This window comes from Suillus clintonianus (assembly GCF_016758775.1).
Source record: "Suillus clintonianus strain FC179 chromosome Unknown DEU56scaffold_2, whole genome shotgun sequence".
NCBI classification, from domain to species: domain Eukaryota; kingdom Fungi; phylum Basidiomycota; class Agaricomycetes; order Boletales; family Suillaceae; genus Suillus; species Suillus clintonianus.
The window spans coordinates 679,194-705,295 of record NW_024539226.1 but is presented as its reverse complement, the minus strand read 5'-3'; the positions used below and the strand labels follow the sequence as shown (position 1 = coordinate 705,295).

The 26,102-nt window shown below is 49.2% G+C and overlaps 13 protein-coding genes across 13 annotated transcripts; 8 read left to right on the top strand and 5 right to left on the bottom strand.

Annotated features, from left to right (window-relative positions):
- Positions 1-233: 233 nt before the first annotated feature.
- DEU56DRAFT_228871 (acyl-CoA N-acyltransferase) lies at positions 234-1,321 on the top strand. Its single transcript, XM_041345183.1, has 4 exons — positions 234-659; positions 725-1,018; positions 1,078-1,096; positions 1,162-1,321. Exons 1-4 carry the CDS (start codon positions 496-498, stop codon positions 1,228-1,230), a joined length of 546 nt encoding a protein of 181 aa, XP_041215282.1. The 5' UTR covers positions 234-495; the 3' UTR covers positions 1,231-1,321.
- A 122-nt stretch (positions 1,322-1,443) lies between these two features.
- On the bottom strand, positions 1,444-2,949 carry DEU56DRAFT_723460 (uncharacterized protein; the record flags this gene model as incomplete). The annotated part of the gene is made up of 4 exons (XM_041347772.1): positions 1,444-1,674; positions 1,728-2,048; positions 2,101-2,273; positions 2,334-2,949. 4 exons carry the CDS (start codon positions 2,947-2,949, stop codon positions 1,444-1,446), a joined length of 1,341 nt encoding a protein of 446 aa, XP_041215281.1.
- Positions 2,950-3,952: 1,003 nt separating this feature from the next.
- Positions 3,953-4,906, bottom strand: DEU56DRAFT_766450 (GRIM-19). Its single transcript, XM_041351087.1, has 2 exons — positions 4,626-4,906; positions 3,953-4,420 (listed from the first exon to the last, which is right to left on the bottom strand). Exons 1-2 carry the CDS (start codon positions 4,769-4,771, stop codon positions 4,267-4,269), a joined length of 300 nt encoding a protein of 99 aa, XP_041215280.1. The 5' UTR covers positions 4,772-4,906; the 3' UTR covers positions 3,953-4,266.
- A 494-nt stretch (positions 4,907-5,400) lies between these two features.
- DEU56DRAFT_228804 (uncharacterized protein) lies at positions 5,401-7,446 on the top strand. The gene is made up of 3 exons (XM_041345182.1): positions 5,401-5,737; positions 5,799-5,869; positions 5,927-7,446. The coding sequence occupies exons 1-3, from the start codon at positions 5,546-5,548 to the stop codon at positions 7,386-7,388; spliced, it is 1,725 nt and encodes a 574-aa protein (XP_041215279.1). The 5' UTR covers positions 5,401-5,545; the 3' UTR covers positions 7,389-7,446.
- Positions 7,447-9,004: 1,558 nt separating this feature from the next.
- DEU56DRAFT_766441 (Ndufs8, NADH:ubiquinone oxidoreductase 23 kd subunit) lies at positions 9,005-10,125 on the bottom strand. Its single transcript, XM_041351086.1, has 6 exons — positions 9,779-10,125; positions 9,591-9,728; positions 9,444-9,536; positions 9,314-9,385; positions 9,147-9,257; positions 9,005-9,096 (listed from the first exon to the last, which is right to left on the bottom strand). The coding sequence occupies exons 1-6, from the start codon at positions 10,071-10,073 to the stop codon at positions 9,077-9,079; spliced, it is 729 nt and encodes a 242-aa protein (XP_041215278.1). The 5' UTR covers positions 10,074-10,125; the 3' UTR covers positions 9,005-9,076.
- Positions 10,126-10,139: 14 nt separating this feature from the next.
- On the top strand, positions 10,140-10,995 carry DEU56DRAFT_228637 (Prefoldin beta-like protein). Its single transcript, XM_041345180.1, has 5 exons — positions 10,140-10,258; positions 10,315-10,405; positions 10,458-10,590; positions 10,647-10,800; positions 10,877-10,995. Exons 1-4 carry the CDS (start codon positions 10,210-10,212, stop codon positions 10,749-10,751), a joined length of 378 nt encoding a protein of 125 aa, XP_041215277.1. The 5' UTR covers positions 10,140-10,209; the 3' UTR covers positions 10,752-10,800; positions 10,877-10,995.
- Positions 10,996-11,298: 303 nt separating this feature from the next.
- DEU56DRAFT_723385 (uncharacterized protein) lies at positions 11,299-12,735 on the top strand (the record flags this gene model as incomplete). Its single annotated transcript, XM_041347767.1, has 7 exons — positions 11,299-11,690; positions 11,740-11,802; positions 11,856-11,945; positions 12,014-12,053; positions 12,104-12,236; positions 12,373-12,508; positions 12,561-12,735. The coding sequence occupies 7 exons, from the start codon at positions 11,299-11,301 to the stop codon at positions 12,733-12,735; spliced, it is 1,029 nt and encodes a 342-aa protein (XP_041215276.1).
- Positions 12,736-13,232: 497 nt separating this feature from the next.
- DEU56DRAFT_906464 (uncharacterized protein) lies at positions 13,233-14,483 on the top strand (the record flags this gene model as incomplete). The annotated part of the gene is made up of 5 exons (XM_041356826.1): positions 13,233-13,253; positions 13,309-13,439; positions 13,499-13,570; positions 13,622-13,753; positions 13,808-14,483. 5 exons carry the CDS (start codon positions 13,233-13,235, stop codon positions 14,481-14,483), a joined length of 1,032 nt encoding a protein of 343 aa, XP_041215275.1.
- A 478-nt stretch (positions 14,484-14,961) lies between these two features.
- On the top strand, positions 14,962-17,266 carry DEU56DRAFT_906463 (cysteine proteinase; the record flags this gene model as incomplete). The annotated part of the gene is made up of 6 exons (XM_041356825.1): positions 14,962-15,174; positions 15,230-15,485; positions 15,534-15,644; positions 15,695-15,797; positions 15,852-16,076; positions 16,132-17,266. The coding sequence occupies 6 exons, from the start codon at positions 14,962-14,964 to the stop codon at positions 17,264-17,266; spliced, it is 2,043 nt and encodes a 680-aa protein (XP_041215274.1).
- Positions 17,267-17,312: 46 nt separating this feature from the next.
- DEU56DRAFT_228651 (phosphatase 2C-like domain-containing protein) lies at positions 17,313-19,370 on the bottom strand. Its single transcript, XM_041345181.1, has 5 exons — positions 19,237-19,370; positions 18,419-19,191; positions 18,177-18,354; positions 17,997-18,125; positions 17,313-17,926 (listed from the first exon to the last, which is right to left on the bottom strand). The coding sequence occupies exons 2-5, from the start codon at positions 19,137-19,139 to the stop codon at positions 17,359-17,361; spliced, it is 1,596 nt and encodes a 531-aa protein (XP_041215273.1). The 5' UTR covers positions 19,140-19,191; positions 19,237-19,370; the 3' UTR covers positions 17,313-17,358.
- A 311-nt stretch (positions 19,371-19,681) lies between these two features.
- Positions 19,682-21,360, top strand: DEU56DRAFT_897307 (uncharacterized protein; the record flags this gene model as incomplete). Its single annotated transcript, XM_041356440.1, has 3 exons — positions 19,682-19,837; positions 19,907-21,211; positions 21,260-21,360. 2 exons carry the CDS (start codon positions 19,682-19,684, stop codon positions 20,942-20,944), a joined length of 1,194 nt encoding a protein of 397 aa, XP_041215272.1. The 3' UTR covers positions 20,945-21,211; positions 21,260-21,360.
- A 588-nt stretch (positions 21,361-21,948) lies between these two features.
- Positions 21,949-24,493, top strand: DEU56DRAFT_766406 (uncharacterized protein). The gene is made up of 5 exons (XM_041351085.1): positions 21,949-22,425; positions 22,477-22,574; positions 22,627-23,725; positions 23,790-23,884; positions 23,945-24,493. The coding sequence occupies exons 1-5, from the start codon at positions 22,068-22,070 to the stop codon at positions 23,993-23,995; spliced, it is 1,701 nt and encodes a 566-aa protein (XP_041215271.1). The 5' UTR covers positions 21,949-22,067; the 3' UTR covers positions 23,996-24,493.
- A 186-nt stretch (positions 24,494-24,679) lies between these two features.
- Positions 24,680-26,032, bottom strand: DEU56DRAFT_723823 (uncharacterized protein; the record flags this gene model as incomplete). The annotated part of the gene is made up of 5 exons (XM_041347790.1): positions 24,680-25,243; positions 25,304-25,408; positions 25,470-25,547; positions 25,604-25,945; positions 25,997-26,032. Coding segments are annotated over 5 exons (1,125 nt in total), but the record flags the coding sequence as incomplete, so codon positions are not given.
- Between the last annotated feature and the right edge of the window lie 70 nt (positions 26,033-26,102).

Sequence of the window (26,102 nt, the reverse complement as noted above, 5' to 3'; positions counted from 1 at the left end):
CAAAAAAGTACTTCAAGCCTATCTTAGTGCTTAGGAGAAGAACAGCGTGCTCACCTGCATTTCGTTCTTTCCTATTTTCACAGGTCTGGGTTTCTTTTACCATACACTCGCGTAGGATTTGGGATTGTGGCGACACCGTCGGCCCGAAAAGCTTTCCTCGGATAATCGAGCGCTGGCAGCTGAGCTTCACTTTGATTCGCTGAGATGCTACAAGCACCGTGATGTTCATTTCGAGCATTTTCAGTATCTTGCCGGCTACACAATGGGCAGATTTGCCATGATAGCACACTTGCATCCGCATCGCCGAGCCGAGGGCTGAATTTGATCCATCGATGAAACTCCATGTGACACGCAGGCGTCTATAAACGTTATTCTCGTTTATCCATCATCCATTTTCAACGCGAAGAGGGCTGGTTCCAAGCCTATATCTGACAGCCTTCGCGAAACAGCTCAGATCACTCTTCGATATCATTTTTGTACCTTTCATTTCTCACTATGGAAGATGACGCTGCGCTCCGGGTCCCGCCTACCCATGAGATTATCATTGTTCCCCCTCCTGAGCACCATGGCCGCCATGCCCTCCTTCAGCAGTGCATCCAAGTTAGGATTGACGTTTTCGTCACAGAACAACGCTTTCCCTTGGAAGTTGAAGTAGACGAGTACGTTATCCCCTTCCAGGGTAATCGCCACCTGCTTAAACTTGAATCCTTTTGGTGAAACATAGACATGATCCGGAAGCGACGCATTGGTTGTTAAGACTGACACCGTCCAACAAGCCTATAGGGACAATCCGCGCCCACAAAGTGGAGCACACAAGCGGCGCATATTACAAACTTGCACGGCTCGTCGTTCTGAAGGAATACCGGCATTATAAATTCGGACGCAATCTTGTGCTCGCATTGCATAATTGGGCCAAGGATAACGCCAGAAACTCAGGGGTGATTGACTTCGTCAAAATAGTTTGTCATTCCCAAGCAGCCCGTGCAGACTCGGCCGGTGCTGTGGCATTTTATCGCAAGTATGTCGTCGTCATTAAACCTCCTTGGAAACTTGACTCACCGCCATTTCATTTATCAGGCTTGGTTATGAGGAAGAGGTAAGGGTTATTACTCCAAGACCCTGTGACGTTGCTCATCCTATCTGTCAATCAAAACTTATCAGGGCAATCTCTTTGAAGAAGACGGTGAACCCCATCAGAAGATGGTCGCTCGATTATCATTATCGGAGTAACTGATTACATTGTTCGTGTACTCCTGTAGTAATGAAGCTTGCTATAGAAAGCACATGATATACTAGGGGAATCTACCAATACACAAGTGGGAGATCAAGGTCGTAAAGGAGTCCGTGTCGTGAACAGAAGAACATAACAGCCCTCGATTGTGGGGTATGACCAAAGAACATATAGCAGTCACCTAAAGAAATGAAAAATGGAATGAAATAGTATCACAGACGGGTGTATCGACTGAGGTCGTCAGCTGCGACACCCTCGCTCTCGCTCTCTGAACTGAATGACTCTGTCTTGATTGCTCGCAAGGCACGGAATGGGCTCTCAGTGGGGCTGCCCGGCAAGATGCTGAAATTGATACTCGTGCCAAAATCAGTGGTGCCTTCCTCATACAGCCTCCGTGCGGCCTCGTACTCGAGCTTCTCCTGCTCAGCTTGTGCAAGGAAAGGCTAGAAAACTGTGATGAGCTAATTACGCGATTGTGACATGAGGTTTTCCGTACCTTGCGCTCATCATCAGTCATCGATCGCCATTTGGCAGCGGCTAACACGCTTTGCTTAGTTGTCTCTTGCTCGTCACCAAAGATCTCCCTAACCAAAGCAGGGTCGGATCGGATGCGCTGCAGGAACATGAAGTATGCGCTGAGCGGCTTCTTTGGTGCGTTTGGGTCTTTAATGTTGCTCTTCCGGGAACGACCCGCCTTTCGCTGGGCAGTGCGGAAGGCATTCTCCTTCTTGATATCATCAGGAGTGAGACTCCTCATGTAAGCTGCGTTTTCACGCTCTCGGGCCTCCTTCAGAACTGCAGACCGTCGTTTGTAAGGCTGGGAGTGACTTGTCAGCTTATGCAGACCTGACAGAAAGAATGGAATAAACCTCCTTCTCTTCGGTAGTCAAGTTGGCATACTCCTGACCAGCTTCTTTGGCAGCCTGTGCAACATTGAGTTTTCTGGTGCTCGTTGCTTGGTGCCGCTGTATCCAGTCTGTGAAGTACAACTGCCAAGCACTAGGTGCTAATTTTGGCTGCTTGAGTATGGACTTGAGAGGAGCTATAGCGGGATTAGTCGAGGGTTAGCAAGATGATGGCGATAATAAACTATAGTGCATACGTGACTCGGTTCCTTTCTCTTCCCTGGAAAGTTCCTCAGTTGATAGCCGCTTCTTGCGTCGCACGGTTGCGTCGCGATCATCGCTCACGCTGACAGACTCGCCACGACGGGAACTATAGTTCCTAGTCATCGAAAGCATGCCCGTTTGTATTGGAGCGCTAGAAGACTGGAAACCCATGCCCAATATGTCTCGTCTGGGTTGAAAGCGTTGGCGTTTGACTCCATAAGGGTGGTCAGATAGGGGTTGATGGACACGCCCCGACGACGTGGAAGCCTCGTATTGTTGCGAATCCCACAATTGAGTTGCCCATGGTGGCGGCCTCAGTGATGTCTCCGCAGGCGATATCGATTGCACGCGGAGACCTGGAGAACTGAGATAACCATCAGAAGCGTCGGCCGGCGATAACGATCTCGGTAGCTGATGAGGTGCCGCAAATTCCGACGGCGAGAAGGACGCGTTGGGCGTAAATGTGTGATTAGGGTAAGAAAAGAGTGGTGGCTGTTGTGGATCTGGCCCAGCACCACGGATGGGTATGGGACAAGTGGGAGAGTCGAGTACGGGTTCGTTCAACCAATGCGAGAAGTGGGCACCATCTAGATCAAGCACGGAACGCATATCATCAAACCGCCCAAATGCAGAATCATAAAATGAATTATTGGGTGATGCGTCTGGTATATCGAAGTCTGAAGCGTGATGTGGAGAAGGGGTGTGGTCGGATGTGGGAGGGGATAGAGAGTGATGATAGCCAAAGTCGTTTGGGGAGTCCCACGAAGGACCCATTGAGGGACTCAGTAAAGGGCCTTCGTCGAACTCCAAAGGGCCGAAAATCAACTGATCACCGTCTGGTGACAACATATCGTATGATGAACTGTCCAAGTAGTTCATCGAGTCTTTCATGCCGGTATCAGAGAGAGATATGCGGGGAAGGGAATTTGAATGAGAATCACGATGGGGATAGTTAGCCATAGGCATTATAGAGGTAGAACGGATACGTGGAAGGAAAAGGTAACGGAAGACGTTTGCTTTAATAGTGGGCGGAGCCGCAAGGGGGCAAAGCGTATCGGAAGGGGTGTCAGCGGGATTCAAGGATATGTACGAACGCCATCGGGCCTGCTTAAGAGGGGCTATCCTTAGCGGCATTCGAAACCTAAGGACAGATGCCATAATGGTGAATTTTATGAAAACCTGACTCGGCTGGAATCAGATTGTGATTCTTGGGAGCTCAATTAGCCCGCACTGCTGTAAAAGGGGGTGTGCTTCGGGGTCGGTGCCTAATGAGGATAGCGCAAAGGGCAGTGAACCAATAATAGTTGTACTCACCTTCGGAGGAAAATCCCTACGAGCTGTGTGATACGTTGCTCGATATGAACATAACTTAGGGACTGAATTGGGAAGGAACGCCAATCCCTGCGAAATCGTAAGTTAGTACCTGTTCTTATCCAATGCGGTCGAATGTTAAGCTATGCCAGCTGTCTTGCGGCGTCAGCCAGCGACGAAAAGCGCGTAAAGGTTGCAAATTGAAGTTAGTAAGAGTCAGTTGTTACTGTGACTTGGCAATGGGTTAGCGTAAAGTAAAGCGCGACCTGCCCTAAACTTAATAATCTGTAGTTGGTAATTTGTAACCGAACTTATGGGCCCTATTGTAACAATCCGCCACCGGTACTATTGGCGGACCACTTCAAAGAATGCTGTGTGGCGCCCCTCTCTCTCTAGAGTACAATGGAACCTTCCCCAGCTGCGCGCTTTTGCGGCGAAAAGATCTAATAATTGATTGTGACTGACTACAAAGAAAGCTAAAAGTGGTCCAATCATAGAACCACAATCGATTCTGCGGAGCGATATCGTGCATTGTTATAAACACTTTTACCAGGCTGAGTTGAAGTGATTGGACATGAGATACCGGGAGTCAGAATTATACACAGTCACATTTTGTCATTGACTTACCTCCCATCCTTTGACATCTTTCATAATCTCTCGCTCCCGCTCCAATGCAGCTTGCTGCCGACGATACGCATCTCGATCCCCTTCCGCCACAAGCAAAGGGACCAGGTGAATTCGGGACCACACTTGCTCTCTTTGCAGTTCCCTGTCGGGAACAAACCCCAAATCAGTTTACTTGGCTTTTTCTGGTACGGTCCTTGTACGGGCCGAAAAAAGGATTGGGCGCAAGTGCTGATAAGAACAGCGGCCGGATCCTCACAAGGGCACGTTTCATGGCGAGCGCACCATGAAAAGACACGTTTTACAGCCAGCTGACGCCATGCGCCATTATCCCGGGAAGATAAACATACCTTCTCTCTAGGTTTCCCATCCCAACACGATAGAAGCCGTATGCACACACGGCTGTCACAGCTCCAAGAATGACTAGACCACTTGGGCCGCGGAAAGGAAGGTTTCGTTTATACTTGACTGCCTCGAAGCCCCCGGGTGGGGGCATGTCTCTGCAATCATGGGCTTGAGCTCATCGGCATCCTGTACAATGAATTACACGCACTGTCGGTACTGTATGGACACTATATTAATGTAATTAGCACTGTCTTGTTAATTTAAAGACTGACTCACTGATTGTTGGGCGCGTCGTGGAGGATAATGGTGGAAGGCGGCTTTCGGATTGAGGAGGATGTTGTGAGCACGTGACAAGAATAAACCTGCCCTGAATGTGTGCGCTAACCAGTGCTCCCGCCATGTGCATGAGGGTGTTATCAAGAATCATTCATCGAATCATCTCGTTTCATGTGTGACCAATGGATCGTAGCAGGATCGGTAAGACTGAATCTAAGGCCCCAGGTTGGGTACATAACGGACTTTTGAGTATGCAGCGCCCGTCCTGGTGCCTCGCACATTCCGATTACCTTGCTCCGAAACTCAATCGTGTGTTACAGAGTTTGATGAGCTTGGAATCTCTTGGAAAGCCTTGGCTAGCTGGAACGGCTCGGGCGAGAAAAATTTGGTGATGAGCAGTGAGCACCTAGAACTTGAAGTAACGTACAATTTACATCAGTACCGATAATGCTCGGAGTCGAGATCAATCGAAAAAAAAATATTACTAAAATGAAAGACATGCTGCATCGATTGCTCGAGCCGGTTCGTTCGAATTCTGTGACCAGTAAGGTAGACTTTGTGATACGGAAGACTCTACGCGTACGCCGCCAACCAAAAGTTTTTCGATGAGTAATACTCTCCAACGCTGCCACCTCAGAGCACTGCCATAATGTCCCACATCCACTCCCCAAGCCCTGTTGCTCTCTCTCATCCACAGATGCCTGCACAATCCGTCTCTGCTAATGCTGCTCCACGTCAGAAATCAAAAGCTTATGCTACAGGTATAGCAGCTGGCGTCGAAGATGAAAAGTATCAGACAAAATACAAGGAATTAAGGCGAAAAGTAAAAGAAATCGAAACGGTTGGCAACTACCACCCTACTCAACCATTTCCAAAGTCTTAACTAAGTACCTGCTTTTTAGGACAATGACAAGCTCCAGTACAAGGTCCTCATGGCAAAAAAATCAATTCAACGTATGAAACTGGAACGAGCGTGAGTAACTTTACCTGCTGTACATCCAACTTGTATCTGATTATATTTATGAGATAGTGTTTTGTATGAACGACTTTCTGCTGTGCCACCTTCTCCAGACATTCACAGTCATGCACTTCCTCCTACCCATTCTGGTCCTGGTGTTCCTCCCCAACACCCGCGTGATATGGGTGCAGCGGCGCACCACCAGCACCGTGACCATCGTGACTTTCAACCGGCAGATTTGAACGATCACAATGCTATCGAGTACATGCACAATCATAGCTCTTTCCGCGTGATTAATGCTCCAGATGGTCGACCTATCCAAGCTCCCGACGGGCCCATAGGTCCGGGAGTTGCGCCTTCTCACGGAATTCCTGCCGTCCACATGTCGAGGGGCGGTTCCGCCTCAGGTCATGACTCTTCTCGGCACCTTCCACCCCTCTCTCAGTTGACTCCCATACAGCATCTTGAGCCACCAAGGGCTCATGGACATTCACAGGCTCATAGCCCTCGCCTACACCACAGTAATGGTTCTTCGCGTTCGCAATCCTCACCTTCCAGATCGCGTGGCCATCAGATAACTCCTCAGGCACCTCCCCCAGGATACCACTCAGGGGGCATTCCCCACCCTCAACAGTACTCCCAGGATTCTCTTATTCCTGTACAACACGGGCATCACAGCCCGCCACACCCGAGTGACAGGGAGCGATCTAGAAGACATGAGACGCTCGAGCGTGGCAACTACCATGGCGATCCTTACACTCATTCACGACAGCATTCTTCACATTCTTCCACGATGCCATCCCCTAATGCTCGAGCTTCGCGTCTCCACAATCATCAACGTATTGGGCCTTCAGCGACCATTAGTCACCCAGACCCAGAATATGAGCGCGAGCGCGATCTCGAGAGAGAGCGTACATGGGCACGTCATGAGGGCGAATCCGCTCGAGAATACGCGCCTTCGGGAGCGATGCATGCATCTCCTCCCTCCCACCTAAGGCCCAGACCTCCTGTAGACAGGGGTGACTACCCATACTCTCGCGAGCCCATTGGACCCGGCATGCACGGTCGATCATCTCGCTCTGACACATCTGGTTCCGGATCTGGTTCCGGAAATGGTGGCGGGGATCCACTATCGCGGCCTGAAGGTCACACTCAATATTATGACCGAGAGAGGGGACCCTATACACCCCGTCAGGCAAATCCACCGCGCAATCCAAGTGAGGATCAAGACGTCATTTACGAAGAAGGCCGTTCATACAGCCGTGACCGACCTGGCGGGCATTACATGCTTCCAGAACAACACCGCCCCCCTGTGGAATCATCGAGGAAGCGCTCTCGTAAGGACATGGAAATAGATGCAAACGATGACGTCGATGATTCACCCGCAGCGGGTAGTTCAGGGGGAGGAGAAGCACCGCTGAGGTTCGCAGGCGGTCATCTTTCCGATGATCGTGGCTCCAAGAGACTGCACCAGGAATCTGCACGTTCCCACGAGCGCGAGGAGGAAGAAGAAGATGAGGCTTCGGATACTTAGACAAAGTGTTAATTATTTTTTTTGTCGCGCCACGGTGCGTTTCCTTTTAGATCTTCTTGAGCCCGTGTACTTGACGGGATGCTTTCATGGTTTATTGCATGTATGTATATGTTGTTTAGTATTTCTGTACATTCGCTAGCGCTCGTAATCTTCCGTATACCCCGTTCGTCGTATTGTGCTCGCATCGTGTGCTCCATTGTCGCCACATAAAAGAAGGAACGATAGTGCACACTATGTTTGTCGTGAGAAACCTATGTACGGGGGGGAATCGCAGTGTTATATGTTTAGACCGGCGGATCAAAGCGTAAATCTCTCCCTTTGGTCCTACACAGCAAGTGCAAGGGGTTTCCCAAAAATAACATCTAAACACAAAGGGGAATAACAAGGGCCCCGGGTTCATATAAACAGAAACGTATCTATCACTGATCGAGAAAACTAGCGGTGCAATGCGAGTATCATGAGTCAGTAAAACACTGGTCATCAAGGTTCGGCGGCCACAGACTGGTAGACCTTTCTGCAGAAATCTTCCGGCCATACGCAGCGGTCAATACAGTTATAGCAGCCTGTTCAAGTTGGTACAGCTCCATTTTGCCAAGAGGGGTCTTGGATACGTGAGTTTTTTGCACTTGACGAGAGTAGGTCTTGGCGGCGCAGCGATAAGGTTGTGCAGTTGCCACCGGCGGCGTAGATTCTAGGATGACGTCCATAATGGTGACCCTACGACCTGTGCGCCGTGACTCAGACTTGGCTAGCTTCTGCGCTTCGGAAAGCAACTGCCGAGTGCGATTGGACATGAGAGACGAGGAACGGATGTCTGAGGGAGGCGGTATCCTGCCACCCTGCTTGTCTACAGATCTTACGGCGAGGCGGGACCGAGTGCGTGGCCGGACTGTCAGATTGGTTGACTCGATGTAGGAAGTACAATGACCCGGGGTGTCAGGGGAAACGAGGGGAGCCACCTGCTGCGCTCTATGGTGCAATCCGAGGATTAGTTTCCGAGTAACGGTCATATTATTAGGTGGCTCGCCTATTGTCTGTTACGAGGGCATGTGATTTTCCTGCAAGAGATGTGTCCGGAGCTACCCCATTGAACGCCATGGTTTAGCGCTAATGTCGCTGGATGCAGTAGAAAGTTTTCCATAATGATTGAGCACGCGCTTGTTCATGCCCTCCCATTTGCATTCAGTCCGATTCATCTGAGACTGCTCAGAGGTGGGGATCCTACATCCAATGACAATCCAGTGGTCTGGTTTGAAACCAGGCGACCGCGGTAGTGGAGGTTCATCTGGCCAATACAACCTGACGCAAAACCAATCAACCCGAGAATCTTAAGAAATGGTAATCTCACAAAAAAGACGGTGCGCGTGGCAGAACATCAGGGTTCAGAATCAGTGGCATTTAGAGGCACATGGAGCGATAACCTAAGCTTAAAGACACAAGATTGTGACTGAGAAGTGCCACTTCTGTGTATCTGATGCAGCTTGTACGGAATGGAAGACATTTCCGTCATTCACACAGAGCGCACAAGCCATTCGGATCGTAGCTGCAACGAGGCGGCCGGATCAACGTGTTCAGAAGATGCCTGTCTTAAGGCTTACTGTTCGATCTTGATTATATCAGGTGAAGAAATGTAGAATTGGACCAGGAGATAAGTACACGACCTGCCATGACTCATCTAAACTACTACTTCACCGGTAAACATGGTCCGCTGCATAACACTTCAACACGTGTAACCCCAAAAATGTAATGGGTACTTACAATGCAAGTTAGCAGCAATTTCGGCCTCAGCCCGGTCGCCATTTGCGAGCAACTTCTCTTTGTTGTACAGGAGCTCCTCGCGAGTTTCCGTAGAGAACTCCTGATTTTGTGCTGAATAAATGTCATCAAAATTCTAGCGTCATTGATTCCCCCCTTTAAACACGTACTTTCAACGATCGCGTCAACGGGGCAAGCTTCTTGGCAAAAACCGCAGTAGATGCATTTCGTCATGTCGATATCTTAGGAAGGACCGTGTCAGTAGTGCAACGTTCTACATCACCACGATACAGGCCTTACCGTATTTAGTCGTTTTTCTCGAACCATCCGCGCGAGCTTCGCTCTCGATAGTAATTGCTTGGGCAGGGCAAATAGCCTCGCAAAGTTTGCAAGCTAATTATATATGCTTCTTAGTCGCGTACGACACGGTCGGAGGCGTTCACGAACCAATGCACCGCTCTTCACCACTGGGATATCGTCGAAGAGCGTGTTCTCCACGGAAACGAGGAGATAGAGGACCCTTCTCATATGGGTACATTATGGTGTAGGGCTGCCTGAAGAAATTCTCCAGAACAATCCACATTCCTGAACTAGTCGTGCAGAAACTTGAAATAATTCGATTTCGAAACGCATACCTCGGATGATCTCGGTAAAGAAGAAGAGATGAACGGCCTTGTCGATGGCACTCTGTCCATCCTTGTATGGGTCAATATCCTTTCCGGGCTCGTCCTTTGCGGTTAAACTTCCTGCACCTAGAGGCGGCGACCTTATTGGACCTTCGAGTCGGCTTTCCAGATGCTCTGCATGCGAGCAGCGGGTACTGTGAATGTTGCGGTATGCTACTAGCGACGAGCGCAGCGCAGCCGAGCGCTGTGTCACTAGTATCCTGGGCGAAAGGCCCAATGCAAGACGCGGGCGGGCGAAAGACATGACGGTCAAAGTCGGTGAGGTTGGCCAACAGCGAACAACTATTGGTGTGACGTATGTCACTCATGTGTGACAACACTAGCCAATCACGTATCCCTCATTAAGTCAATACGGGACCTCCAGGTCATCGTCGTTCTCCATGTCGACTTCAAAATCAAAATCAAAAGTTCAACCACTGAGCGATCAGGGCACGCATGCATTCTACCTACCATCCTCGCTTCTAATTGCTTCTTTGATCAGATAGAAATACAGCAGACTTACTCTCGTCTGCAGAATGAGCTTCAAAGCCTTGCTGGGAAGATAGGCGAGTTGGAGCAAGAGGCGGAAGAACATGGGTACGCCCCTTTCCATTCGGTTATCACTCACGTTCAACTTACCTTCCATCAGACTTGTCCTTTCCACTTTGAATGAAGCACTTCAAGTAGAACCTGGTCGGAAGTGTTTCCGCTTGATCGGTGGTGTCTTAGTTGAGCGCACAGTCAGGGATGTAGTTCCTGCTCTGCAAACAAATCGCGAAGGCGTATGTACCCTTTTCTACCATGACACTCATTGCCTGATGGCCCTACGTCTCTTTAGATCAAAAAAGTTATTGCCAACCTTGCTGAGCAATATACCTCGAAGGAACGCGATTTTGAGACTTTCAAACGCGATTATAGCGCTCGCCCAATTAGCAGGGCATAATGTTGTGCCGTCGTTGATAGCAATGATATGATACGTCAGGTGTTTGGATGTGCGTTCATCTTTATCTACTTACCTTCTCATTGACTGATATTCTCAGGTTAGCTAATCAGACGTCTCATCATTAGCATACCCTGCAAAGTTGAAGATCCAGCATATTGTTCAAGCCGCCGCTTTGCACTAAGTTCTAATGGTTGACGTAGAATTTTTGTCGTGTTGTGGCCCACGACGCGTCTTGCAAACACACGAACCATAGTTGGCAGCATTGTCTATGTAGTACAGTGTGCCTAGGTGCAGTTGGCTTGACACTGGAGGTCATCTTGTAATTTCGCATTGCATCGTCTCTATTCAAGATTGAAGAATATCATAAAGCGCTGGCCCTTCCCGCGAGTCTAGTCTTTGACTTAGCGATAAGATGTTTGTTGCACTGGCAGCACTGCGAAATAACGCCGTAATATATTTATCCAGTATTCTCACCAGCGAGGATTATGCTAATCTACAGCCACCGCAAGGAGACTGTTTTCCCGACGACTCTGATCTCACCGCCATTATGCCAACGACACTTGAGTCCCTCCCAGTTGAGCTTATTGCCACAATCCTTGGCGACTTAGACCTTGAGTCGCTAGTCAAAGTGTCGAATTTATCTAGGAGACTAAGACATGTTGCTTCAGACTCGTCTTTGAATCCCTGGAAAATCCCGATTACCCGAAACCTGGCTAGCGGTAGCTACGAACAAAGTTTCTACCACCTCAGTCTTCGTTCGACCGTACCCAGAAGTAATTGGATCGATATCCTTACGCTCGCACCGCCAGGTTTCATACTTTTTGAGTCATCCCTTCCGAACTTGAGGGCTTCCGAGTGGGAAGAATGCTTCCGCAGAAGATTTATTCCTGGATGGCTGAAGTGGAAGAAGGAGAATACTTGGAGGGAGTCTTATCTCAAGTATGTACATCTCATATTCTCTCGGAAACGTGAATGACACAGGTTGTAGAATGTTGTATCGTGTCTGGCACAGAACTTACACAGCCTGCACTACGGATGAAGCTTGGACTAAGTAAATCGTGCGCATACATGCGGATAGTCATTTCTAAGCAGTTTGCGGCCTAGATATGTCGTGTTCAACCGCAACGGTTCAGTCAACGAACTAGAATCGTCCTCGCGAGGCTTTAGTCCCATGGCCATCTTTGCCGAGATGCAGTAAGCTCATACCACGTTGTTCACCAACGTAGTTCTCTGTTGTGTGCTTGTCGCTTACAGAGCAACAGATTTCAAAGCAACCTCTCACATCTGTCGCCTACAATAAGAGTTGGTGTTTTGTGCTCCGCCTCGACATATTACTGCTAACATACTGGAAGGTGGTCGCCACATTTGCTGACGTGCGGGTCATCGCGATTGGAGTTCTTCACATGCCTCGATCGTCGTTGACCGTCAACTACAATGCGCGCGCTTTACTCCATCCCCCCGGTATCGAGGCTACTAGTACTGCCAGTGATACCCTTGGAGTGAACTTGAAGGGCAATACCCGGGCGTTGCATGACTCCCCTTATGGAGATGAGTGTGATGGCCCTTCAGTTGGTAATATTGAGCCGCATTCTTGCTCCATTTGTGATAAATTATTTTTTAGCGCGTCCATACAACAAGCTTACACACCCCTTACCTGCGGAGTCCCACCGCAATTATCCGTTATACACTCCCGGTGGAGGTGATAGACGATGGGGATTTCTTGAGGAGGAAGGACAACAGTGGGTGGGCGGTTTAATGTTTGTTTAAGTGCTTTGCTATTGCTCGGGATGCTTACTGGCAATATAACAGGATAACTGTGCAACTGATTAGACCAAGGGCTATAGGGTATGAGGAAGACGAGTCTGAGTTTGCGGGCAGCCGGAATCAGTTTGCCTCGTTCACTTGGCATGATCTACTAACAATAGCACCGTGGATGAAAGAGAGGGTGACCAAATTTATTGATGGCCCCGGTCTCGGAATATAACTCTTCGTCTCGTCTCGCCGTCCTATATTTTCCGCCTGAACTTCGTCACACCTTTGTGCTCTTTGGCAAGCTATATCACTCCGCGATCTTTGGCTGACCAAGGTGAAACATGTCGCCTTGTTCCCGAGGCTCCGGGCAGCACCAGTAACCTCGGTCGCTATATTGCTCTTATTGTCAATTTTTGCACGGTAGGCCGGTTTTTTTGTCATTCTCAGCATAGCAGCGATGTCGAAGGTTTCATATGCCTTCCTCGTCATAGATCAGTCAGGTACATGTCGGTTTTCTTTCCTCATTGGGCACTGACATCGCTTCGGCCCTACAACAATGGAATTTCTGGTCAATGTCAAAGTCCGCGAAACTCGTATTGCACCTCGGGGACGGGTGGCCTCTTGCCTTTAAATCATGGTTCAATCTGTGAACAAAATCCCTGCACGGTTTTTATTGCCTTTATATTTCTTTTAATCGACGTCGCTGGCCAACGTCGCCCACTTTCTTTTATGCCTGCTATAAGGTCGACGGTAAGTGATGCACTACTGCGCTTCGGAGTGGTTTGCTGAGTAATATGGGCATTAGCCACAGCCACAGTTATGGGTATGCCAATTGGAGAAGTGGGACAAGGTGTTGTGCTGCAATGTGTTGTGCGACAAGACGTTCGTTCGTAAGGCCGATTTTGCTCGCCACCAGAATGTGCATACCAAGATCAAGTGAGCTCTTCGTCGTATCGAAGAGCCACACAAGCTGACAGTCTCCGCTTCCCTTCCAGACCACACATCTGCGGCGTGTGTCACAAGGGATTTGCCCAAAAGTCGGGCCTCACCACCCATCACAACATACAGTACGGGTGTCCGTTTTTTTTGGATTTCGAATCATATTAATTGTACCATAGCACCAAGCGCAGGCCTTACGTGTGTAACATTGGGACCTGTAAGAAGGCGTTCAGTGATCCCTCGTCATGCAGTCGCCATCGAAAGGAAACTCATACCGACAGCGCGTATCAGTGTCCGCGATGTTCTACGAGGTCAGTTTTGACTATTGTCATCGGTAATGTTCCATCGGGCTCATACTCTATTAGAATAAAACGGAGAGGTGCTTTTACCAAACACATAGTCACCTGCAAGAAAAACACCCATCTTTCCGCAAAAGACACCCGTCTTTCCACAGAAGAGTTGATAGCCATGGCCTCGTCGCATAAAAACGAATCTCAAGAATCCAACTTCCATTTTATGCCTCCCCAGGTAGCCGACGCTCCTTACTGTCCCCCATCAGAAACATCACTTCCAGGCGTTACTGAAAAAGACCCAGCGCACTGGCCCCCTGCTCCGAGGCCGACGAGTAACTACCAGATGTCTGTTCCCGAATATGGCGGAGCCTCCGGTGTGGCTGACGGCATGTATGCCTATAGTTGGCCATCTGAACTTGGCACTGGACGATCCATTTCTCCGTTCATACCTGCGCCATTGGCGTCTACGTGTCCCCCTCCTCCTACGCATATTGACGATTTCATTTTCGACGCCGGATACAACGGTCACTTACAACCTAATGACATGTTCTCTCCCTCTCCATATGCATCGGTGTCGCCGTCTTTACCCCCTCTTCTCGACGGCTTCACAGACTGTTTCGGGTCTCGCATGCGATCGATGTCCTCTTCACCAGCAACTTGTTCTAATTCTGCACTGGGTGATCATTTGGATTATAGTCTCTTGGACCACAATGTACCGAACCCATACCTTTTGTTCAACAACATTTGATTGACTTCACTAATACTACGCATTTAAGGATTGTCTCAGGACTACTTTTTATTCATAATTTATACCGCAGCCACTGATTACCACTGTATCCCTACATACCTCTCACTGTTCACCATTGTTTGTTCTGGAAACACTCATATCTTATTACCCTGATACCAAGTGGTCTCTAGGCTTTATTACACTTCCGAATCCGTGGCCCCCCATTGAATGACAACTGGTAAAGAAAATGTAGCCAATATCGATGTGACAGCTTTGGAGTTTTTAATCTGACAACAAACGTAAATAAAACGCCCACTAACTACTAACACTCACTTCAGGTATTTCTCAAGGTCCCACACGCTCAGGCGTCTGTCCATTCTGTTTATCTCCTTAGTCCATCTTGCTCAAATCTTGCGGCGCGGGCCACCGCTGGCTTCCCCTGCGAAGCTTTTTTTGTGTCCGAAATCGCGCTGGTAGCTTTTGCTCTGCAAAAAGGAACATGTTGGCATCACCACTGTACCCCACCTCCTTTGCTCCTCAGCTAGCATCCGATGATCATTCCCAGTTTCGCCCCGCCAGAGACATCGAAGCCTTCAATAGCTTGCTTCCGCCGCCGATCGAATTCATAGAAGGTTCGTCTTCTGGCGCCCTCGCAGTCGCGGAGGGCAAATATGAGCCAATCAATGCCACACCAAAGGCATCACAAAACAATGTGAGTGCATGGAATAGCTCTATCACAAAATAGCTCACCGGTGTACACCTACTAGGCTCGTGAACACCCTCGAACACCCTCCGCTCCCCTGACTTCGCCCTCAAAACAACCGATATCACCTTCGTCGACAAAGCATGGCTCGCTATTCACTGGAGTCCTGGACTTCTCATGGCCTTGGCCCTCTGGTCACAATATCGGTAACGGTCTTCATAATACCGGGAATACATGTTTCTTGAACAGTGCTTTGCAATGTCTCCTCCACACGCCTCCTCTGCTCAATGTCTTAACGGCGCACTCAAAGTCTGACCCATGTAAGGATAATATTGATAACCATCATTTAATCTTATTCTGGTATGTAGGTCGAGTCAAGGGAGGCTTTTGCATGTCATGTTGTCTTCGCCATGTGATGTTTGACTCCCATCAGAAGAAGCATTCTTCCACGCCGTACGTCATTGTCTCGAAGTTGCATGGTACGTCTTGCTTCCCTTATTAAAACCTGTGTCCAATTATGCTTTTCTAGTCATTGCAAAACACATGCGGAAGGGCAGGCAGGAGGATTCTCACGAGTTCCTTCGCTATGCCATTGACGCTCTACAAAAATCATGTCTAGCTGGATACCCGCAGTGAGTGTTTTGTTACTGTTCCACCTATATGACCATTGACAAGCATCTTGGAAGAAAAATCGATCCGAAACTTGCGGAGACCACCTGGGTTCATAAGATATTCGGTGGTCGGCTACGGTCACGAGTGACATGCAAGGAATGCCACCACAACAGTGACACATTTGATAGCATGCTGGACGTGAGCTTAGACATATATGGCTCAAACAGCGTGAGAGACGCTTTCCGGAAGTTTGTTGCTGTCGACTATCTCAAAGGGTCAGATAAATATAAATGCGAAAAGTAAGCAATATCTACTAGTAGGCATGCTCACAATTGATATGCAACACTCTTGTAGGTGCAAGAAGCCAGTCGTTGCCGAAAAGCGGTTTACCATTCACGATGCGCCTGCAGTGTTGACTATCCACCTCAAGCGCTTCTCGCCCCTCGGTCGGAAGATTGGGCATTTTGTCCATTATGACGACCGTATCACGCTGAAACCGTTCATGAGTGAGGGCCAATTTGGCCCAACATATTCATTATACGGTGTCATATCTCATGCAGGAGGGGGACCAAACTCAGGCCACTATTATGCCACGGTCAAAGGAGTCAATGGTATGTGGTACGAGATGAACGACGACAGCGTATCGCAGCACCGTAGTGCCCCTGGGGCTCTGAAGAACGCATATATATTGTTTTACATCAGGGAGAAAGGCCAATCACTCGAGGCCGCTATCACTCGCCCCTCGATGACCCCTCGGAAAGTTGTCGCTGGAATGAAGAAGAGGAAAGTTGCGGACTCTGAAGACGATGGCGGTGACGACCTCGGTGTTAAAACCGATCGACCGTTCATCGGACCTCTCATTCCTTCCCCGATGGCTAATGATGGCGAGGCACATAAAAAGCCTAAAACAGACGACAGGGACCCTCAGGCTGAGAATATCAAGAAGAAAATTGAGGCCGTTAACAAGGTCCCCAGCCCGAGCACTGCCCTCACGAGCCTCTCACAATACAATGATGACGATGACGATGACAGTGAATCGTCAGTTGCGACTCCTGTTGACCTCAAGCCACCTTCAAGCACCACTGAATCACTCACCACTACCTCATCGCCTCCCCCCGGTCCTCCTACCTCTCCCCCTCCTATATCCAGTACCTCATCCCTTAGCTCCATACAATTGAACACTACCCCTTCATCAGGCATTTCGCCCAGCAATTTCTACGCGTCATCAAAGAATAACGACAAAAAGCGCAAATCGCCAGATTACGATGACGACGACGAACAGACGCCTCGGAAGCACTACGCCCGCGTACCCTTGCATACCCAATCTTCCAAACAGTCACACGGTCGTCGAAAGTCATCGTTTGGTGGTGGCGCAGTCAATCCTTACAGCCGGTTAGCAGGAAGTAATACTTTGCACCAACATCGACCAGATAATTGGGCAAGACCTCCACAGCAGTATGGTAAGAAGAAGAAAAGGATGATCATGTAGACCAGTTGTTCTTGGCGTTAATTCTAGAGTATACACTGCAAGTCACATCATATGTTCACGACCCTGTACTAAAGGTCAAGAAGCTCGCTCTACTACAGCTTTGCTTTTATATTATCAGAAGAGAACGTCACAGTCTTGGCATTACCTTCTTGTCCGTCTTCCCACCAGACAACAGTCACGGTGGTATCATCTCGATAACTCCTGGCAATCGGGGCAGGTATGCTCATCAGCTCCCTCAAGCCCTCGGCGTCGCCGCCACCAAATGCGTTCCGAATGAGATGTGAGCTGATGTTCTCATCTTCAAAAGACCAGGAGCCACTGCCGTTATTTCGTTTCTTGTCCTTGCCTTCCACAGTTGGTGCCCCTGACGTTGTTGGTACGAGTTCTGGAAGGGCAGTTTTGGAAACAACGCCTTTGAGACCCTTCAAATGTCCGCCAACAAGGGCTACGACATCCTCTGAGCTAAGCTTATCCCATAGCCCATCGGTTGCCAGCACCACAAAACGGGATGCGGGCGATCGTGACGGCCGTGCAGCACTGCCAAAGTCAAAGTCACGATGGGTTACGACTGGGGTGGCAGTAACGTATGGCGGAGTCTTGAATGACGACGGGGGTGGGCGCAAGGGTTGGTCATTGCCCACAAGGAAGGCACGGTTTAGTCTGAATGGACCAAACGAGTCAACGGGTATTTACGTTAATCTTATCATAAGAAAAATCCAAAATCACGTACACGTCTTGTACATCGCGCGGCCATTTGTACCGGGCATCTCCGAATGCGCGACTGGGTTCAAGACCCCCAAGTACGCGGCCTGCTCGTATAACGCTACCCGCCTCATCTGGAGGATGTTCAGATTGAATCCTAAGAATAAAATGTGAGAAGGTGAGACGGAAATTAAGTGCGTTAGCAAACCTCTTCAATTCATTTGGGTTGCGACCCGTCTGGTCTTCACTAAGAACTTCGACGCGCCACGACCCCTGACCTTGTTCATTTTCCTCCCAAATGCCGGCAACAGCACGACTGTCCCCTGAGCAAGCCACGTATAGATGCCGATGAGCGGTGTCGAAGACAGCCATCAGCGCACAGCTGCCTGAAGATGGAACAGCAATTCAATTATTATGATGTGAAAACGGCGGGATGAAGTTGTTCCGTACCAGATACAGCAGGAAGCATTGTCTGTAGTGCCAGCGGATGTTGGCTGAGATCAGGAAGGATGTTCTTCTTTATCGATTCAGCGTCCAAGTTCGCGGCGAGAACCGAAAGGGGTGCGTTGATGAGCTCCTGATCTAGCTTACTGAACGCATTTTTTATGGCAAGGGATATTCTCTCTGGGTTTTGAGGGTCTTCGCGAGATTTGGGTGCAGACGTGCGAAATAACAACTTTAAATTGTGAAGAAGTCCGGATTTCGGGACGTCTGTAGAGTGGATCAGGGATGATAATTCCAGGACCACGGCGCTGATGAGGGTCTTGGAAAGAAGGCGAGATGTGTGAGGGCCACCATGACCGTCCATAACGGTGAAGAACAACCAGTCACCTGGTGCGGATGGGTCAGAGGGGTCACGGGCAATGATGGCATCTGCGTGTGCATCTTCCAGGGGATTATTAGCTGCGACGGACGCCGTGGCGTATCGCCATACTGTGCTATCAGGTCTTGAAAAGCTGTCAGATGACGCGTTCTCTATAAGACGGTCTTTAACGGCGTCTTTTGACAATAGAGAAAATGTGCGGTTGGCCATGACAGGTTTTCCGTCCGCGCCGCGTACTTTGACGGCAAGTTCAAATGTTTGCTGTTTGGTGAAAGTATAGTAGAGGTAGCTTGGTGTGCCAATAAGAACGGTGGTGGCAGCCAGTGGTTTCCAAGCCCTTCGAAGCATGCCCGAGAGTCCTGAGAGCAGCTGACCGGTATGTGGTAATGGATAGTCTCAACTATAAAACAGTAAGCGTGATCCACGAGATGCGCAGCGCACGCACGTTGAAAAAGGCAGAGAGTCTACCGACAGCGCCAGAGCGGTGTTAACTTTACCGCGGCGTGAGTGCTGCTACAGCCTGAAAAGTTAACTACGCGATGATTGTGAGAAGCAGAACGAATGTGTGAGACAAGTTTTACTTACAAACGGGGTATTTCCTTCTGCTCAGCGCTGCGCCGAACAATGTCAGCCGACACTTGACCGACACTTGCCAAATCGGGCTTAACGCGCCCAGTCACGTGTACGTGAGTGGACCGTAATGTCGGAGATTGAAACCCATTGGACCTTCCCATGCTGCTGTCAGACGCTGAGCGCTGAGCAACCACCAACTTGTACTGCTACCACGAAGTGCTACTGTGCCATAATTGTCCTTTTCAAAGGTCCTTTGTTGTCCATTACATCCAGTTCATTCAAACTTTCAAATCTCTTTCTTGTGACAACTCTTCCGGATGACTAGTTGGGACAACAATGATTCAGCCATGCAACCATCGATAGCTGTGGGAACAGAAGAACAGGAGGACGATTTCCTGTTGACGATGAAGACATTCGATTTTGCGATCGTCAATGATGATCCTGAGCTTGATCTTCCGTCCCAAGTAACGAATGTAAGTGAAAAGATGTCTGATGACACGCGCAATCAGTCCTTAAGTGTGTCCTGTTTGTCATTCCTCAAGCCACCAAACATCACAGCCCCAAGCGATGTGAAGCTCCCATTTCTAAGACCATCTTCTCAACAACCCACCGTAGAAATCCTCCAGTCTCTTGGCATTAAAGTGCGAGATTTTGCGTATGAGAGTACTTTGCCACCCATCGCGCCCATTCCGCGCGTTCCACGGCAAACACAGCCTAGTGCAAGACCGCTGAAACGTAGCAGAGGGGACTGGGAGGAAGAGGAAGGAGAGTCATCGCGTTCGTCGCGCCCGCAATTCGGACGCGAAGCCACCAATGCTGGCGTACAATCAAGCAGCAAGCCCGAGTCTCTTGTGCGAACAGCCACTGAGCCACTTGAATTTAACCCTCCGCCCGTGTCAAAGCGTGCGATGGGATGCGCGGACTTGAGCAGACCACCTGTGCTTTTCGGAAGCCGGCTACCGTTCCGTTCGCCCCGTCGCGCTCTTAAAGCCCATCGTACCCCGCCGAGAAGATCATCACCTGCAACTCCGCTGACTTCTCCCCTATTCGGCTCGCCATCAGAAGAGCCTTCTCAGGAGACATCACAAGAGTCGGAGTTAATAATGACACCTGCTGGACCCGAGGCCTGGCATATTGAAGACACCAGGTCGATACCAGCGTCACAGCTGGACAGAGACTGTTCAGTTTTTGTGCCAGAAGAAATATTGTATTCTCAGGGAGTGCTATCCCCACAGTCCTCGCAACTTGCCACGTCGATTTCTACTCCCATGCGGTCTTCTGTCGCCCCTAGTCACGTTTTGCCGGCATTGCAGGCAGTTGATTCATTCGAGTCGTCGCACCTTATTCCACAAATACCAAGTTCCCGGCGGGAACGCAAGCGTGGGCTGAAAGGATCCACGGCGAAAGTTTCTCCGCAGACATCCCCTCGTTATCTTCTCCGTCGACGATCGCTATTGTCTGTTCACGCTCCCACACGTTCTCGATATCCCCATCCACTCACTCCCACGAAGAAAGGAAGCCCGAAGGGATCTCCGCAACCTCGCTGTAGACGGATGCAGCGGCCTGTGCTATCGAGGTGAATTTTAGATGAGATGATTGCACAAGGTTGGTACATGGATAGGATTAAGTTATTTTTTATTGCTGTTGTTTCAACAAACATTCGAGGAGTATACCGTTTGCAGTGATGCTCCATGTAGTTTTACATCGCGGTGACAATTTCATGTATACATGCACAATGAGACTACCTACAATGTCTTCTCTTCTTCTTGCTATTTTGATTGCGCACATGCACACTGTCGTGGAACGAACGTGCGTCCATGATGTCGATGGATAATTCTCATGGACTCCTGTTTTAACTTTAGTATGCTTGTCAAGGAGTCGAAAGTAGGATTTACTGATTCAGTGACCGAAGGCGGATGGGCATGGGATTGACAAGGGTATGTTATTTGCGGTATTGCGCATCATGAGTGGACTAGTCCCGAAATGAAATGCCGATACCTAATTTGGAAATGAGCTGAGTATGGGGAAATGGATGCTGTTTATAAGTTGACGCCCCTTTTGATCATGATCCATCTCATCATTGCTTGATTAGCTCTGGTCAGTCGGTTCAAGCTTGACCATCTTTGCCGCCATGAGGGCGATCCTAGGTAATTCAGCATCGCAACGTCTGCTAGACAATAAGCGTGGCAGTGAACGCCCCAATGGGCTGTACATTTTATTGATGGACAAAAGCTAAATGGACCGCGTTCAGTAAGTTGAATTAGATCCAGATTTGATCCACGAGTCAGTCATCACTGGCTACTTCCGAGCGCCTGTCAAGATGAATTCTCCTCTGAGGTTCAAACGAGAATGTTCCGCGAGTGGAGTATAGTCGGAAAGGTTACTCCGACGGATGTGCCAGAAACAACTCCGACGAATGTGCAGAGCCTGGACGTGTCAAACGTTGAGCTCGTCGACGTAAAGATAAGGTGAAGCACGTAAGTTTTAAGAGGTAGAAACATTTGATCACTGGGGAGGTTGTTGTCATTTACCCAATTCATTATCCTTAGGCTTGGTGCGGACCGATCCATGTAATAAGATAAGTCCTCAATAAGATCTTTGAACTTTATTTTTCACCCGCACGCCTTCTTCGCGTGACTCCGACTCCTTTCATATATCGACCTTCTCCTTTCCTTCTTCCTCTTCTCCTCCATCTTCAAGTCCATGGCAGAACCCTCATCCAATGTCACAATCTCCCTCCTCCCAGTATCCCTCTCCCTAGTACACATCCCTCGCTCTCGTCTACCCCAGCTATCACATCCTGTCATAAGGCAGATCTTGCAACCAAACCCCACTTTCATCAACGTCACCTGCAATGAGATCGAACTCAGTCTCTTCGCAGAATCTCACATGCTAACAGATTTCGAACCCGTCGCTAGACGCGACAGGCAAAGGCAACGATCTCGCTCAGGCTCAGGCTCCGGTACAAAACGTGCTCACTCTTCATTACCTCAAGACCACCTTGAAATCTCGTATGAAAAATGGAATGTCCTCCAAATTGATTCTCATTCGGATGGGCTCGGTATGTCACTCCCGTCTATAACCCCTATGCCCAAATTTTACATATTTCCAGACAGCTCTGGAGCCCGTGTGCATGAGCTGTCCGCACCCTTGGCTGCAGCTGGAATTTCTATCCTATATCAGTCCTCTTATTTGAGCGACTTCATATTTGTACGTCGTAAATCCCACTATACAACACCCAGCCATTCTAAATTGTAACCAGGTAAAAGAGTCAAGACTCCAAGAGGTCATGACTTTACTAGGATCAACCGGATTTGATCTCTATTCTTCCGATCCGGAACTACTCACTTCCAGAGTAGTCTCTCCATTGCTTTCACCAATCTCCCCCGGTGACGACTCTTTCATCCCCGACGCAGCCCAAGATATCACGGCTGAATCCGGTGCCATTCTGACCCGCACAAGGAACAGTCTCGACGCCGTATCTGCTGCTGCCATTACTTTGCAGCACTTGAATCTCACGGCGTCCCCTGATGACTCACCAGAAAGCAGTCCCACTCATCATAAACCTCCATCACGTCACAAATCACACTCCCCGACCTCGGGCGAAGTGCGCATATTGTCCCCTAACCTCGCTTGTGTCGGCCTCTCTGATGACAGTGTTGACACATGGGGACTTAAGATCGTAAAGCTAGTGGCGTTCCCCGAGTTGATCCCCGTCAAGGAACAACCCTCACGGTCATGCAAGCCACAGTCTCGCAGTACCCACCCACCCAGCGGCGTTCCGTTATCGTCGTCAAGTCGAAATCGATATTCAGACTCATCAGATTCATATTCTTCCTCTGACGATGACGACGAAGAAGGCTACTTTTCTCACTCGCCTCTCGGTAACCTGTCGTCAACTTCACTACAGTCTTCCGTCGCTTCCCGGTCCTTCCCTGATCTATCGATTTCGGCCCCTACTCAAACTGGACCTTTCAAGCCTTCTGCGAAACACATTGTTGCACCACTCGCACCGCTTTCTCCTCTTGAACCAAAACCAGCATCACATCGTAGACCCACTTTCCATCATATGGACGCATCAGTTACCATCAAGAAGCCTGCAGAGGAAACCATACGTGGCACGGTTCCATTCTTCAGTTTTACCCGTACGCAAGAAGGCACCTCATTAACGACTGATGTTTCTGTTCTTGCCGCCCTATTTCCTCCGAATGAGCGGCACATGATGATTTGTGCTGGCGAACTTGATGCTCTTGATGCCCAAAGTTCGAGTGCAGATTCAGACTCCGAGGACGACGAGGACACGCTATCATCAGGTGGTGCCCTTAAATGCTTGCAGATCGATCTGCGCAGATTCGGGCTTGGTATGCCATTCCTTCGCTGTCTTCCGGATGCCTTCATTGACAGCTGTGCTTCTGTCTCACGTAGATAAACACGGATTGGTGAACCGCTTTTCTCGAGTTCTGGAACAAAATGGCATCAACCACATGTATAGCTCGACCTATAAGACAGCTAATCTGCTGGTACGTACCATCAGTTCCTTAATCGTGCGCTTCGTTCTGACGAACGTTGTCCTCGGGTAGGTTTCCAAAGCACATGCCAATCGTGCCCGAGCCTTACTGAAGGCTTGTTAAATTACATCTCCGATCTCCATCTCCATTACCAATCGAATCTTTTGGCCTTCGCAACTCCACCACCCAAAAATGATCCAGGGCAACGCCCGGTGCCGATTCACACAAATTCAATTCAATCCCTGGTGTCATACCCAAGGAATTTTAGAAGTACTTTACAAAAAAACCCATATTTCCGCAAGCCCCGCTTTGTTTTTCGTTAGGCGTTATGACGATTGATACCCCCGTTTCTATATCATTATGGGTATCCCATCCCATGTTTCAGATTTCTTTTTTGGTTTTAAAACCCCCTCCATTTTGCGTTTGCGCGTCGTATGTAGCGTATGTTTGTCCACCATCGTCTCATTTTGGTTGTTATCTCATCTACTCACCCCCAATGTTCTTTTATGCATCCATCACACACATACTTGTCAGGAATATTCTGTAGTATGTAGCATCTTGTATTGTTACCGCGGCGAGGGTGCCTCATGTTGAGGGAGTAGCTTTGGGACGTAGTTGCCTTTAAGGCGATCGATAATAATTTCAATATGGTCGATGACAATATGCACGAGTGTGAAGAAGATGAGAATGTAAAAATACAAGGAAGGAACTGCAGGTATGTGACGTTACTACATGCGGGGCAGGTACCAACATATTGTCGGGAACTATTATAATATATGAACATGAACGAAAGAAGGGGGTTTCACATTAAGTGTCAATAACTTTTGAGCGCTCGATAACGGACAGGTACCAATCATCAAACGGGGGGAGGTCGTCTTCTTCTTCTTCGTCGTCAAAATCCGGCGTGGGCGTCTCACAGCGAATGATAGAGAGGCCATCAGACATTCGTTCTGAAGCCGTAAGCCCGTCGACGTCTGGGGTAGAATGCGGGCACTCGGTACAAGTCATACACCCCTTTTCGTATAGTGTGAGAAGACACCCCGATTCGTCAAGGGGCGGAGGAATGTCTATCAAATGACACTCCCGCGAGTGGTCAGAGTGGGGCTCAATGAAGCCGTTATCAGGGTCGACGTGATGGTGCGGACCAGGAACGGAGACGGTGGCGAGGGAAGCGGTGTTGATCGGAGGTGTCGAACTCCGCTTGGGATAGACAGGGAGGTACTCGTAATCTTGGTCCTCGACCCTGTTGCTCCATGAGATCCATGGGTCGTGGGGCTCTGCTGCAATGATGATGATATGGGGCGCCCTAAAGGGACAGTCGGACTCAATGATAGAGATGCCCGGGAAATGTCTAGAGGCGAGTAGGATAGGCTGAAGAAGTTTCCCTGTCAGGCCTGGAAGTTCATGCCCGACAATTCTGCGAGTGCGTACCTGAGCAGGATCAGTCCACACAAAGGGTCTTTCCAAGTGGGATGCAGCCCCCGATTTGTTAAATCGCGCGCAAACCGCGGACGCCGAGAGGGCTGCTTCGAATGCCTGGGAGGGAACGGAAACTTCAGTTGATTGGTTCGAGTGAGGGATTTATAAAACGGCTCACCACAGCTTTACGGCGATGTCGGAATATCCCGTCGACTATCTTGCGGAATACTAGTCTTTCAATGGAAGAAGCTTCGACCTAATAGAGAGTGAGAGGATGAGATGAGTGATGTAAACGATAAAAGTGGGGCTTACAGCGAGAAGAAGTCTCTTGTGACTGAATACGCGAGTTTCCGACTGAATAACATCAAGGTCGCCTGACGAGGCTACGGACTGTGAATGGAATCCTTTTGAATCACAGCCAGCCGGTTCATCGTGGGATGATGGAAGAGGACAATGATGGTAGAACATGTGAGGGGACAAACGGGGCACGTTGAGGAAACATGGCCATTGGGGATCAACCCGGTTTTGGTTCGGTGTGTAAAAGTCGTCTGCGTAAGAGACAGGGGGAGTTATGACTATATGGGGTGCAATGTGAGGATACAATGAGTCAAGCACGATGTTGCGACCATCAAGGCGCAAGTCGAGGAGGGTGTCCTGAAAGAGAGACATTGGAATGAGTAAGAGAAAGAGAGGGAGAACGCTCACATTCTCTCTGTCGTCTTCACAGATGAAGCAGGAGCACACGAAAGGGTGAGAACTTGGAGTCTCTGAGTCTTCTTCGTAGACGATGTGGGAGTCCACGAAAAGTTGC